The 12,619-nt window shown below is 46.9% G+C and overlaps 3 protein-coding genes across 3 annotated transcripts in view; 1 reads left to right on the top strand and 2 right to left on the bottom strand.

Moving 5' to 3' along the window:
* The window catches only part of rtkna (rhotekin a), a 43,048-nt gene extending 37,736 nt beyond the window's left edge, over positions 1-5,312 (bottom strand). The window contains 1 exon segment of the mRNA XM_084690234.1: positions 4,951-5,312. Coding sequence (XP_084546360.1) covers positions 4,951-5,061 — 111 coding nt within the window. The 5' untranslated portion in view covers positions 5,062-5,312.
* A 3,335-nt stretch (positions 5,313-8,647) lies between these two features.
* smn1 (survival of motor neuron 1, telomeric) lies at positions 8,648-10,969 on the bottom strand. Its single transcript, XM_084690339.1, has 8 exons — positions 10,812-10,969; positions 10,464-10,535; positions 10,192-10,308; positions 9,883-10,074; positions 9,576-9,749; positions 9,323-9,397; positions 9,011-9,118; positions 8,648-8,891 (listed from the first exon to the last, which is right to left on the bottom strand). Exons 1-8 carry the CDS (start codon positions 10,857-10,859, stop codon positions 8,835-8,837), a joined length of 843 nt encoding a protein of 280 aa, XP_084546465.1. The 5' UTR covers positions 10,860-10,969; the 3' UTR covers positions 8,648-8,834.
* Positions 10,970-10,993: 24 nt separating this feature from the next.
* hspb11 (heat shock protein, alpha-crystallin-related, b11) lies at positions 10,994-12,590 on the top strand. Its single transcript, XM_084690340.1, has 5 exons — positions 10,994-11,229; positions 11,390-11,496; positions 11,810-11,878; positions 11,963-12,006; positions 12,105-12,590. Exons 1-5 carry the CDS (start codon positions 11,138-11,140, stop codon positions 12,195-12,197), a joined length of 405 nt encoding a protein of 134 aa, XP_084546466.1. The 5' UTR covers positions 10,994-11,137; the 3' UTR covers positions 12,198-12,590.
* Positions 12,591-12,619: the final 29 nt, after the last annotated feature.

Here is a 12,619-nt window from a genome sequence, read left to right as displayed (position 1 = left end):
GGTGAAGGTGAGACTTCAGTGTCTCCACTTGAAAAGCAAGTGAGATAGTGTGACTGATATGACAAGGGAAAGAGCTGGAACAGACTAAGACAAGCACTATTAGTGTGTCTCCTGTTTGATTGAAGTGCTTTCTAGAGCAGGAAAGTAGGTTGATGAGGAAAGTCTTTTACATGAGCTTATGAACCGACACTGCAGACTACACTTTCTCACACGCGCACACGCACACGCTCTCCAGAGGTTTGGTAAGAGCAGGGGGTGGGGGCACTGAATAAGGCTAAGAGACAAGAGCAGAGCTCAAGTGATTTTAGCCATTATCTCTGCCTTCAGGAAAAGAAATAAAAAAAAGAGAATGAGCCTTGATTTATCAAGATGTGGCTGTTAGACATTTTTCCTACTTCGATTTTCCCAGCATCTCAGTAATATGTGTGAAAGTGCAAACATCTGTTCGAAGCAGGACATCCATTAGTCTTCCCCGTTTTGCCCATCTGTACGGATACAATACAAGAGAATATATCAAATGGCTATTCCATGTTGTACTCATCCTACAGTTCCCTCTATAACAGTCTTAAATTGAGTCTAAAAACACCTTGGTACAGTGAAAATGCACTCATTTATTCATTAACAGCCTTCGACAAGCTACACAGCCAAGTGATGTGAGACTGACAACGTATGACCTTTCAGACTCTGGCACCATGCCCTTCAGTCTGTCTGTGACAGGTGCGATGCAGGGGGGTCAAGGTCGTAGCTCCTGTCCTGGCCTCTTGGACGGCGTCCAGGTGTGATGTCACCCAGACGCGCTGGTCGAGGACGAGGCAGGTCTCAGCTCGAGGCAGCCCAGGAGTCCGAGGCACAAAGGCCTTCTCTGTCTCTGTGACTGGAGGCCCGTGAAAAAAAGTCCCCGTCCGTTAGTCATTGTCTTTGTGTGTGTGTGTGAAAGCCTTTGTGGGTCTGTGTGTGTGTGTGTTCACTCAAGCGCCAGAAAACTCTGCGACTGCACCGACGTCATGTCGCGAATCCGAAGGAGCGGTTCGCTGTCCTCCGGTGGAGGCGCGGAGTTGCGAGGGGTGTGCGAGGCGGGAAATAACTTGCTCGCGTGGGCCGAGTGTACAAACCTCTGACTCACTTCCTGTGCTCGTGTGTGTCTTCTCTCCTGTGTACTCCTCTGGAAGAGGCTTCAGAACAGTGTGTGTGTGTGTGTGTGTGTGTGTGTGTGTGAGAGAGAGAGAGTGTGAGCGAAATGAGTGTGAGGGAAACCAGCCCAATGGCATTCACAACAAGTCCTGGAAGCAGCACCCTAACGTCCATGCCTCCGCCTCAACCCCCCTCTCTTCTAACGGGGATGCCCCTAGTCCTGTCCAGCAAGCTTGTTCTCTCTCTCCAAGGCTGAGCTAAGATAAGACCCCCCCCCCCACACACACACACACACACACACACACACACACAGGGCCTTGGGTCCGGGGAGGGCATGACGTGGCAGGCAGGGGACATCCTGTTAGTGTGGCACCAGGACGGAACAGTCCCTCCACTGTCCCTGTCCGGCTCCAACCCCACCATTCATCCGTCACTGGGTGAGATAAGACTGCGGACCACGGATGGGCCGGCAGCCGTCAACATCCCCCGATGTACGAAAGCACACAGATCTCAACAGGATTGGCCACTTCCCTTCCCTAACCCTAACCCTGATTCTAGAACGGACTCGCTCCACCGCAGGGCTCCATTGTGATATCGAGCGACTGCATACCAAGCAAGCCTCCCAAAGGGGGGGGGGGATTGAAGAGCGCCGGCTTTGTCCCACAGAGAGAGCCTAGCTGGGGGGCAGACCTCACCCCGGTATCAGCTAGCCCTGGCTGTCACGCAACACAATGTTCCACGCCGGGGGAGCCTCAGAGGGCGCCCGACACCCTTCTCCTAGCATGTGTTCCCCAGAACAGAGCAGCAATCTGGGCCTGAGTACTGAGGGGAGAGGCTATTGTTTGCCCGGCCTCTGCCCCGTGTGGTGCGGGGCCTAGAGGAAGTTCCGACATTCCTCGACAGCAGCTCCCGTTACGGGTTCGCGATTCCTGCTTTCCCCGACACTGTTGTCTCGGCAACGTCGCTGACATCACGTGGGCTGCAAAAGGTACGAGCGGCCCGACGCGACTGAGAGACAAAGGCAGGAAGTCTGGAGACAATCAAGCACGTGTACACGCCACACAGCCTAAACAACGACACTGATGGGCTGCTTTAGCGGTTGATATTTCTGCCGAGTCACATTCAGTGTCCGACTGAAGCTCCGACACCCAGCTTTGTCGCATTCCCACAACGCAGGCTACTCAAAAAAATTCAGGCGGCACAAATGCTGCGTGTCTTCATATTTTTAGGAGAAGGGGAACTTTTCCCAGGGGCTGTGGTATACTGAGGGAATTCCGCGCAACCAACAGCACCACACACCCTGCTATATCAAGCTCCTGTTCAGACTTTTTTTCCCCCCCTTACCTCACACACTCGCACTCGACCTCACAGACCTGAAACCACCACGATTGGTGTCCCTCAAACTCTGGGGGAGTTGACACCCCACTGATTACACCAGTACAATTCCTTTAGATCCGAGAGAGTTATGTGAAAATAAGATCACTTTAAATAGAGGCAAAGTAACAGACCACAGGCCTGAGGCCCAGCCAGGCAGCCTTCAAGCCAGGGTCACATGGTCCGGTAGGCTGGGAGAGAGTGGGTGGATGGGTGTGTCTCTCTCTTTCTCACACACACACACACACACCTAACCACTTCCTGGCCCTTTCATATCTGCCAATGCGGTGACCACGGCGGTCTCCACAGGATCCGCAGGGGGAAGCGAAACGTCACCGCCGAAGCTGGAGCCGCGAAGCGTTCCATCTCCTCGGGCATGCGCCGTGGGCTGTCTCCTGCCGCGGTGCCTGGGTGGCGGGAGCTGTCGCAGCAAAACAGACCCCGGTCTGAGGGAGCGTTCAGAGACGCGGGCGTTCTGAGGGGCCGGCGAGTAGAAAGGCAGATGTCCGAGTCCCCGCTGAGGGGACGACTGTGGGAGAGTTATTCCGAGAAAATAAACACGTGCACAGACACGGCTGACACACGTCGGAGCTCACGTACGTTCACAGGTGCACAAACACACACACACTCACACACTAAAGCTGCCAGGCGGACTTGCGTGCTGATTCAGCAGTAGTGTCCGTCCTCTGAGAGCAGACAGATGGATGTCCCATCAACAATCCCCAAAGAAGGGCAGCGATATTCCCTCCGAGGAATACTGCTCTCGCTGCGCTTAGCAGATGTTGATGGTTTTACCCTCCAACACAGTTGCAGATGGCCGAATACTCGCAGGTGTAAAGACTGGAGAAAGAGCGGGCAGGATGTGCCTTTTCCTAAATCCCATTGCTAAGGCTAGCAGTATGCTCAAAACACATGAGGAAAACAAATAAAGTGACAGCAGGAGTTGATGGACTGTGGGTAAAAAGTGAGTAGGAAAATGAATAAAAACAGGAAGATTTGGGTCGTTTTTGTATTGACAGCAGGCAGACTAGTCCGTTTTATATTAGTACTATGTGACACTTTCAAAGGTATAATCCTCAAGGCGTCTTCTCTGCTTCTTCTATTACCTTACTGGACCTGCCTCCTCCTTCTTCTGCCCTTGTGTATCGCTATGGAAACCCGGGCCTGCTACGCATCCTCCAAGTCCAGTATAAACATTATACACCACTACATTGATGCAAGGTATGGACTCTGGTCCAATTGGTTCTGACAATCCCTCATAACCAAATGGATGTCTCATCTTCCAGGCTACCCAGTTAGCTTACTGCTTGAGTAGGCTGCTGTTATTTGTATGTTAAGCAGGAAGTTCTGGAAACACACACACACACACACACACACACATATACACACACAATCCCTGAACAAGGCTGGCCAGGGTGAAAGGGGTTCTTTCACAGTGGCGTGGTAGGCTTCATTGATATGCCAGTGGCTGCACCAAGGCTTTGAGAGGACTAATGGTTGTTATCATTCTGCTGGCCTACAGGGAGGGACATGCAGGCCTGGGATAAACTCTCAGGTCTTTTAAAAGGATGTCATTAACATGGACCTCAATGGCTGAAATACACATTCATCTTGTATGAGGAGGGGAGAAGGGATTATGCTGTCAGAAGGCAGTGATTGTTTGGTCAGTTGAGAGAGACTTATCGGCCCACGTAAATAAGACATCAACAGCTTAACTGACAAAACGGAAGTGAGCTATTTGAAGAAACAACAGAACTCCTATAAAAATGCGAAGTAAAGGCCACACTCAAAATATGAGCTCATAGTACAGTCAGCAGTAACCAGGCCTATGCTGCAATCACAATGATGTACCTCACGTCACATTTCTAATCTACAATACCTTTTCGGTGACTTGAAAGGCGCACCATACACATCTCCGCGTTTTCCCATTTACTTTAGATTCTACAGAAACGCAATGCAGACCTATTAGTGTAAGTATAGTGAGTATTTGCATCGAAACAATTATATTAAAAGTTGACTTTAAAAATAAGGGTGAAAGAATGGTTAGAATTAAAGCATATTTAAGCCTGTCAGCTTTCCAAACAACAGTAGCAAATCGACAACAGATGTTTAATGTGACTATAACCAGCAAAGTGTGCATCAGACGGTAGAGTTCCAACTCAGAGATAAAGGCATTGTAGGCAAATTCTATGTAAATGGATGATTACGGTAGGAATCTCATCAACAGCAGCAGAAAGGTTTGATCAAGCTTTATCCACCATTTACCAATAACTGTACACAAAACAGACCAAATCACGGTTATTGGTTTGTGTAAAACCAGGACCATACAGACTTTTTCCAGAAAAGTCCCGCACAGACATTTAAGTGAAAGTTCTGGTTTATTCCCAGACACCACGCCGAAGCTCATTGTGTTTACTGTTAAGCGATCAGTTATCGTAAACATACCTGTAACGTGTCAAAGAAAACGCTCCGTCTGAACTTCCCTCGCCGTATTTCCATTTCAAGAGCAGAGCCGCGAGCAACTGTAGCTCTTGTGGTTTGATTGCGGCAAAACATCGTACAGTATATATCAATACAACTGCCGAAAAAAAGGATTTTGCGTCCTGGTTGTAGCAGAGATGTGTAGCCTAGTTGCTGTCTATAAGGAACAAGCGCACACTTCTGAAGTAATTTCGAGGGATACCCTTGTTTGTACAGTCGCTGTTTATCTATTTAGAACAAACGTGCGATATTTCCATTCACAGAGGCGTCTCCTTCGTGTTCATGCATCTTTTCCAGACTGCTGTGAAATCCTTGGTGTACTCCTCTGCGACTCGACGCCGCAATGTAACTTTTCTACAGTCCCAGCTGAGACCTCTGCCGGTGATTGCAGTTGCCTCAACCACCATGTGGAGTTCTGGAATGTCAATGATGAATTCTTACTCTCATGAAGGCTCATCTGAAGGCTGTTGTGGAATCGTGGCGACGTTCAACAGTAATTCACTAGTCTCAGATTTGTGAAGATAATGCCATTTTAAATGCATCCATTCATTGCTACAGTGTGTATACTAAAAAAGGACATTCTAAAGTAATTTAGGATGTGTCCATGGTTTTAAGGCCATACAATAGGATGTCTTAAAAAATGTGATACTGTCAGGGGAAATGGAGGAAATGAGCACAGTGATATTGCCAAAACGACTTTTCAACACTGCAGTCTCTTGCCATACATTCGGGTAAGCAACCATACAAGAGCCAAAAACACATAAGAAAACTGGTCACCTCACCTTACACTGAGATAGGCCCTATGTTTATAACATAATGCCTGGAAAGCAACTGCGGTGTCGGAAGGTAGTTCTGCTTGACTGTGGCTCATAAACGTAGGCTGAACGTGGGTCTGGGCGACAGGGATCATGAACACAGGGGCACCCCGCTAGGCCCCATGGTTGATCTGGGCTGGCGGGGGGGCTGGTGGCATGGCGCTTTGTGTCATTTACGACCATCTGTGATGGCCAATAAAGATTCAGGAGGAATGCGTGCCACAAAGCTTCTTGGCTCCGGGTCCTGTAGACTGTACCGGACCTGCTGTGAATGGAATCCCAAAGGTGAAAGGTCGTCGCAGATCAGTAACACATAGAGGCGCTCGCATCCCATACCAAGCAATCGGAGGGTGATGTGTCAGGGTACCTGTTCTGGACTATGTATGAATTCTACAAGAAGGACATACAGCATAAGTAAATCAGTATTTATCTGAGCTGGTTAGTTTATTGATAAACTGTCGAGACACTGTTACACTACCAATTCTCTCTGCAATGCTATACTATGAAACAAAAGGGTGCTATAACAATGTTTCTGGAACACACGTACGATCATCACCAGACCATTAAGACTGCAGCATATTTGTAATATGTTTTTGTTGTTTTCCCTATTCATAATCATAAAAAGGTTTTATATGTATATGAACCCTTATCCAAATAGTCCCCTTGTCTGCCCACCACTTATAAAAATCTTAATTTAGGCTCTCTTTTTATACATTTCTGAGGGGAGGGGGGGACACACACGTCATATTATTATACTTTTCCATCTGTCTTCAAGTCACTAAGGATAGGAGAGTCTTTCCTGCCCCACAACATACAGTATGGTCAAACAGCCCAAACGTTCCCATACGTGTAGTCTCTTATGAGATTCGACTTAAGATGGATGCATTGTGTGGCCGTGCACTCCGCGTAGCAAAACTCCTAATCGCTCCAGACTTTCATTTCAAAGCAGGATGTTTGTTGTCGAGGAGGTTGAGTCAATAGCCACGGGCGCTGTAACTCATGCTGCAATGTGCGTTCACTTGGATATCCGTGTCTTAAGCGTCTGTGCGAAATGCAGTTGATGTTTACATGCTACATGCCTCTATGGACGGAGGGGGGATCTAATCACTGGGGAGGGGGATGGGATGGGGGGGACGCTGCTTTCCCAAGACTGACCCTCTTTGAACTCCTTGCCGGGGCAGAGCCCTTGGGACCCCAGAATGTTGCTCCGTGCCAGGAAATGCAGGGCTTGACTCTCAAACCCCCCTCTCTGGGAGTCCACAATGATTCTAACCTATGTCCCGGGCCCTTGCTTAGACCCCCCCCCCCCCCACCTAACCACTTGTGATGTGGTTCTTTCCAGGTTTGCCTTTGGCTCCGATTCCACTGTTTCCATTAGAATTGAGACAGAGGGAAAACAAAATCCCAAACAAAATCTATTATTCATTTTTGGCTGCCCCCCATCACCAATGCGAACCTCGCTTGTACAATGTCAAACTCAGCGGCCAGCGATGGAGCAGTGCTTATAAGACACCGGCTCCAGAAAAACAAAGACTCTCATTGCTGCACTGTTGAACAGCTGAGGCATGAGGACATCATCTAAAATAGGAGACAATAAACTTCTGTCATGTCAACCAAAGAACCTATTCTGTCTCTCTCTCTCTCCCTCTCTCTCTTGCTCTCTCTCCCTCTCTCTCTGTCTCTCTTGCTCTCTCTTTCCGTCTCTCTCTCACACACACACACACATGAGCTATGTTACATATATCTTGCGAGCCCGAGGGACTGGAAACCGCTTGTATGAGAACTCACTCATCAGGCCCCATCGCACAGTATTACAGACTCAGGAGATTACACCAGCTCCACTCTAATTACATGTACCAAGTATGTTCTATTTATAATATATGTACAGCAGTGCAGAATATAGTTTGTGCAGCTCTGCCCCAGTTCTTACTAAAACAGTAATCCACCTATCTTTAAATTAGATTATGGATTAGACCTCAGGACATAACAGAAGTATATGACGCTTTAATGATATGGGACGCTTTGAAAGTATCAAGGTATAAGGGGGGATGTTGTTGGAATTAAATGTCTGCTTTTAGGACCAGGGAGTTAGGAACAGTAATGAGAAATCAAAGTTTGAATCCCCTGCCTGGACGCTTGATCTTACTCAGCAGGTACAGGCTTCATCTTGAACTATTGGTTTACCATAACGGGGGTTGACATTTCATGAATTTAAAGCTTATGGAGTAGTCCCGTGGATTGCCCCAGGCAACAATTAGCTCTGGTAGGGGGAAAGTACCAATCTGGCCTCCCTCCAGCCCTACTTCCTGGTCATTCTAACTTGGTAATGGCCACAGTCCAGCCCTAGGCCTCACTTGTCCCAACAGGGAGAAGAGAGGCTTATTACATAATGTAGTGACAGCCTACTGTGAGGTGTGATTAATAATGGTTGGCTATTTACAAAATGTTGTAGGCTTGTTGTGCATACCAGTGTCCTACATAGCAAAGTTACCAATCAACAATCATAATTAGACTTGTTGATTTTGGTATTCCAAGCAAGAAAATATGCACTTTTCTGGCAATCAGCAACAGCAGCAATAGATGGCATGGAAATAACACCACATGTCAACATATAATAGTATTCAGTATCTGATACCTATTAGATTTAGTTGGCTTGGAAAAATTGCATGTTTTTTTTAAATATATTTATTTGGATGCAATGGATCCTTGAATTTCAGAACATAGAATTAGCCTGACATCTACTGGACACAACGTGTAAAGCCTATCGTTTCAATTATCATATGACATGCATAGAATAATTCAGTTGTAATAAAGGAGAATTTATTAATAAAGCATAGACAAGTGTGTGCTTTGGTAGCCTTTATTTTATTTATTTACAAAGAATAAAAAAATTACTCTTGAACAACGTGGAATTGGAAATCTATACCACCAAGTAACATTTCGTTCACAGGGTTCCTTCCTCCAGGTTCAGAACTGTGTAGCCTCGTCTCCCCTCAGTGGACTTGTTGCGTCGAGTACGTGATCGCGGCGAGATCACTTGTGATGAGTCTTCTTTCCAGACGCAGCCTCTTTGCGGCCTTGTTTCAAGCCCTGCGGAGGAGACAGGCACGGGAAAACGCCGTCACCACAAACCTCCTCCACATGACACACGAAACATCCAGAAAAAGGTCAAACCAATGGGGGAGAGGGGGGGGGTCTTCTTTGCGTACCAGGTAGTATCCCGTGTGGTAGCCGCTCATGTACCAGGAGATGAGCATGCTGCCCATGGCGTCGTCGTCCTCCATGTCTGGGCTCATCGGGGGCGGTGGAGGGATCATCTGTCGGAGAAGCGACAAACACAGGGGGCATCTTTACGTCTGGTCATGTGGCCTGCAGTGGCCCACTTGTGAGGCAACCTGCTAATAGCTTGCGTTAGTCCTGGGCTCCCGCGATGAAACGGCCAGATTTGAGGAAAGGTGTTAACGACTAGTAGGCATAACAGCACCTGGCTAAAGCCAGTGGCTGACTTCCTGGTGTCTTACCGGGGGGCCGCATGCCATCATGGGAGGCCAGCCTGGAGGGGCGGAGCCAGAACCTCCTGACCGTCTGTTTGCACCCTGAAGATAAGACAACACAGGTGTGAATCTCCACGACAAGACACCGGTCAATTTACACTGCCCGTTTCAGGCCCAGTTGCGTTTCGCTGATACCGTCTTTGTTGCAAATTCAGCGACTAAAACATTGTGAACTCTCTGTATAGACAGTGAGACAACAGTGGGGCGAGGGGGTGCTTACTGGTCTGAAGCCAGGCATTGGAGGGGGGCCCGGAGGAAAGGGAAAACCAGGGAAGCCTGGGGCCCACGTGCCAGGAGCTTTAGGGGACTTGGGTTTAGAGTGCGGCTGAGGGCGACTGCGTTGATGTGTGGACGACCTGTCACTCTCCTCCGTCGAGGACTCGGGCTCGGTGACCTGCAGTCGACACACACACACACACACACACACACTCCGTTAACGTCTGCACCGGCACAGATACCGTCCCAAAATATGGAGTCATGGCGACTCCTGGAGAACAGCAGCAGCATGAAGTTTTGACCCGGCTCACCACATTTGGAGGCGGCTCCTCGACCTCCGAGCTTTCGGACAGCAGGTCGCAGAGGTTCTGCTCCTCCTGGTTGCCGTAGTCGGTGAACACGACCACGCAGGTGCCCTTGTTCTCATGTATGGTGGAGATGGTGGCAGCGTAGAGTTGGCCATCCTCAGACCAGCAGGCACTGCAGGAGTCCCCGACATGCCACTGGAACGACAAGTCTTGTTACAACTCTGTTACCACTGTAATCCCTCCGATCCTTGTTGGGCAAGACCATCACACTGAATGGCGTACCGCCGCAATTGATTAATAGTTATTGCCCACCTCTTTTTCTGGAGGGAAATTACTTCTCTTTCTGCTCTGATTCTTTTTGTCGTTTTTCCGTTTCTTTCCTGGATTGTCCTTGGTGAGTGGTGTGTCTTCTTCACCCTTAAGGGCAGTCTGGAAAAAGAAACGTTTGACAGATAGGGATTCCGATAACGTCAGAAACTTCACAATTGATCATATTTGGAGACAGTGCTGTATTTGTCCATCGTCGATGACAAGAAGTTTGTGTAGGTGCAGTGGTACATGCATTGAGGGTGCAATATTGCTACCTTGAAAGATGCAACTGCTTTATCGTAAGCTTTAATCAGCGCTGTGTCGTCCCATATGTCAGAATCATCACTCTGAAAGATAAAGACAATGGCATATTTTGAGTGCTCGGCTATCAGCAGCTACCTAGCTTGTAGCTTGAGCAACAAATGCAACGTGACACCGAGGCCAATACATTTCTGCTACCTTTTTGTCTGCCACCGATTTTTGTGTTTTATCAATAGTTGGATAGCTAATTTATTTAGGAAGCCGGCATGCGCTTATGTTATACAGCCTATTTGTGCTACTATGCTAACACAGCCCACATAACCGAATCATTTTAGCACACATGAAAGCTAGTTATAACTTACATGCCCTGCTCCACGGGCAAAAAGCACATCTGTGCATCCATTCGCCATGAAGACGCAGGCCTTTCGAAGTTCAAAGCTTGCTAACACGTTAGCGAACTGCCTACAACAACTACGCTGGGACTGACTGCGATCTTCTGAGACAACGTGCGTCGCTGCCGTAAATGGTTGTTGATGACGAAGTAAAGCTGCGACAAAACCGTTGGCTTGGCAACAAGCAGAGACACTCCTTAGCCAGCTAGGAGTTGACGTTAGCTATCAAGATAGCACTTTTTTAGTTTGAATGTATTTGTTTGGTTTGAATGCATCATTTTTAATGGTCTGATAAAATGATAGATCCCTCGTTGAGTTCTTTAGGTGCCCACGTTGTCTTGGCTACATCCAGCGACGAGCGCCATCCCCCAGAAAACATAATTGATGGGTGAGTTGTTAGACTAGCTACTGTACTGCAGTTGTACTAGCTAGAGCTAGTAGCTAGTTAGTTTTGTTGTCAAATATGTTGGAGAGTGCCAGAGGTTAACGTCAGTTGTTGCATGACTATTTAAAATGAACCTGGCTATGAATTTATCCCTCACCACCAGGAACACTGAAACTTTCTGGATGTCCACTGGAATGTTTCCTCAAGAGTTCATCATTCGCTTCGCCCAGTCGACGAAAATGTCCCTTGTGACAATGCATTGTTTTAACGGTAAGCATCTTATTCAAGTATTGTTAAAATTCAGGAAAAGCCATAGATGAATGAGTTTTAATAGTGGCGTCCTCATTACTTTAGGATTATATTATACTCTAGACGTAGTTGCTATTTAGATAGCTAGCAAAACATAAGTCACTTTCTGTAATGAACTGTAGGGTGAGAGTGAACACATCTTTTTAGTGGGCTACACACCTGATCGAGAAAGGAGATGAGGAGAGACATTAGCTCTGATGACGAGGTGGACAGCCATGTAACATTTATTTTAGGCCTTGTGTAATTGTTCCTTTATATTCTTAATGTTTCTTAGTCAAGAATCTAAGAATCGAGAAGAGCATGTCAGAAGATGCTACCAACTTTGAGTTTGTTGCTGAGAAAGGTAACGTACTTAGACATTTCACTCTGAGCTGGATGGTAGATTTTTTCCTTCATAATTATATGTTTTTAACTCATCCCTTTTCAGAATTTGAACACATAGAAGATGGTCTTCAAACAAATGACATTCCAGTGAGTTGGCTTCGACCTTCAGTATTCAGTCGGGTCATACATCAATGCACTAGTAACTTATGCACAATGTTTGCTATGTTCCTCTTGTCTGTTTACAGCTCAGTGGAACCAGTGCTACACACCTACGCTTCATCGTCACCTCAGGATATGACCACTTTGTCTCAGTTCACAGAGTCAGTGTTGAAGGATAAATTCTTCCTCAACGTATCAATCAACAGTAGTTTCAAATTAAAGTATTTTTGTATGTATATCTGACACAATCTGCTCTGTGTTGTTGATTTCATTTTTAGTTAGTTCATTTTTTATTGCATAGATAGACCCTTTTTTGTTGCCCTTTGTTGCCCGAATGAAAATGGCCTGATCTGAAATTTGGCTATTATGTATATAATGCATGTTGATTGAATGATCTTACAATTAAACACGTGGGATAGTAACCAATTTTAATATTTGTGCGTAAATGCAACATCTGGTGAAAGTGTGTGACCTGGAATCTGACCAGTTCTGGCATCAATAGATGATTTACCAACCAACACCATTGTGCCAGGGACATTTATTGAACGTGATTCAATAAATGAGTGAAACAAGTGATTTTTCCTATACTTGGTGATACACT

This window comes from Hypomesus nipponensis, chromosome 24 (genome assembly GCF_054491055.1).
Source record: "Hypomesus nipponensis isolate SF chromosome 24, ASM5449105v1, whole genome shotgun sequence".
In the NCBI taxonomy this organism is placed as follows: domain Eukaryota; kingdom Metazoa; phylum Chordata; class Actinopteri; order Osmeriformes; family Osmeridae; genus Hypomesus; species Hypomesus nipponensis.
The sequence above is the reverse complement of the archived record's forward strand: the minus strand, read 5'-3'. Positions and strand labels throughout refer to the sequence as shown.

What these genes read in the sequence shown, in the direction of transcription:
- smn1 (XM_084690339.1), bottom strand. Translation starts at nt 10,859, where the DNA reads ATGGCGAATGGATGCACAGATGTGCTTTTTGCCCGTGGAGCAGGGCAT. An exon ending in TTGCCCGTGGAGCAGGGCAT is followed by an intron (nt 10,536 to 10,811) that starts GTAAGTTATAAC and finishes TTTATCTTTCAG; the next exon opens with AGTGATGATTCTGACATATG. An exon ending in ATTTCCCTCCAGAAAAAGAG is followed by an intron (nt 10,075 to 10,191) that starts GTGGGCAATAAC and finishes TTGTCGTTCCAG; the next exon opens with TGGCATGTCGGGGACTCCTG.
- hspb11 (XM_084690340.1), top strand. Translation starts at nt 11,138, where the DNA reads ATGATAGATCCCTCGTTGAGTTCTTTAGGTGCCCACGTTGTCTTGGCT. An exon ending in TGAGTTTGTTGCTGAGAAAG is followed by an intron (nt 11,879 to 11,962) that starts GTAACGTACTTA and finishes ATCCCTTTTCAG; the next exon opens with AATTTGAACACATAGAAGAT. An exon ending in TTCAAACAAATGACATTCCA is followed by an intron (nt 12,007 to 12,104) that starts GTGAGTTGGCTT and finishes GTCTGTTTACAG; the next exon opens with CTCAGTGGAACCAGTGCTAC.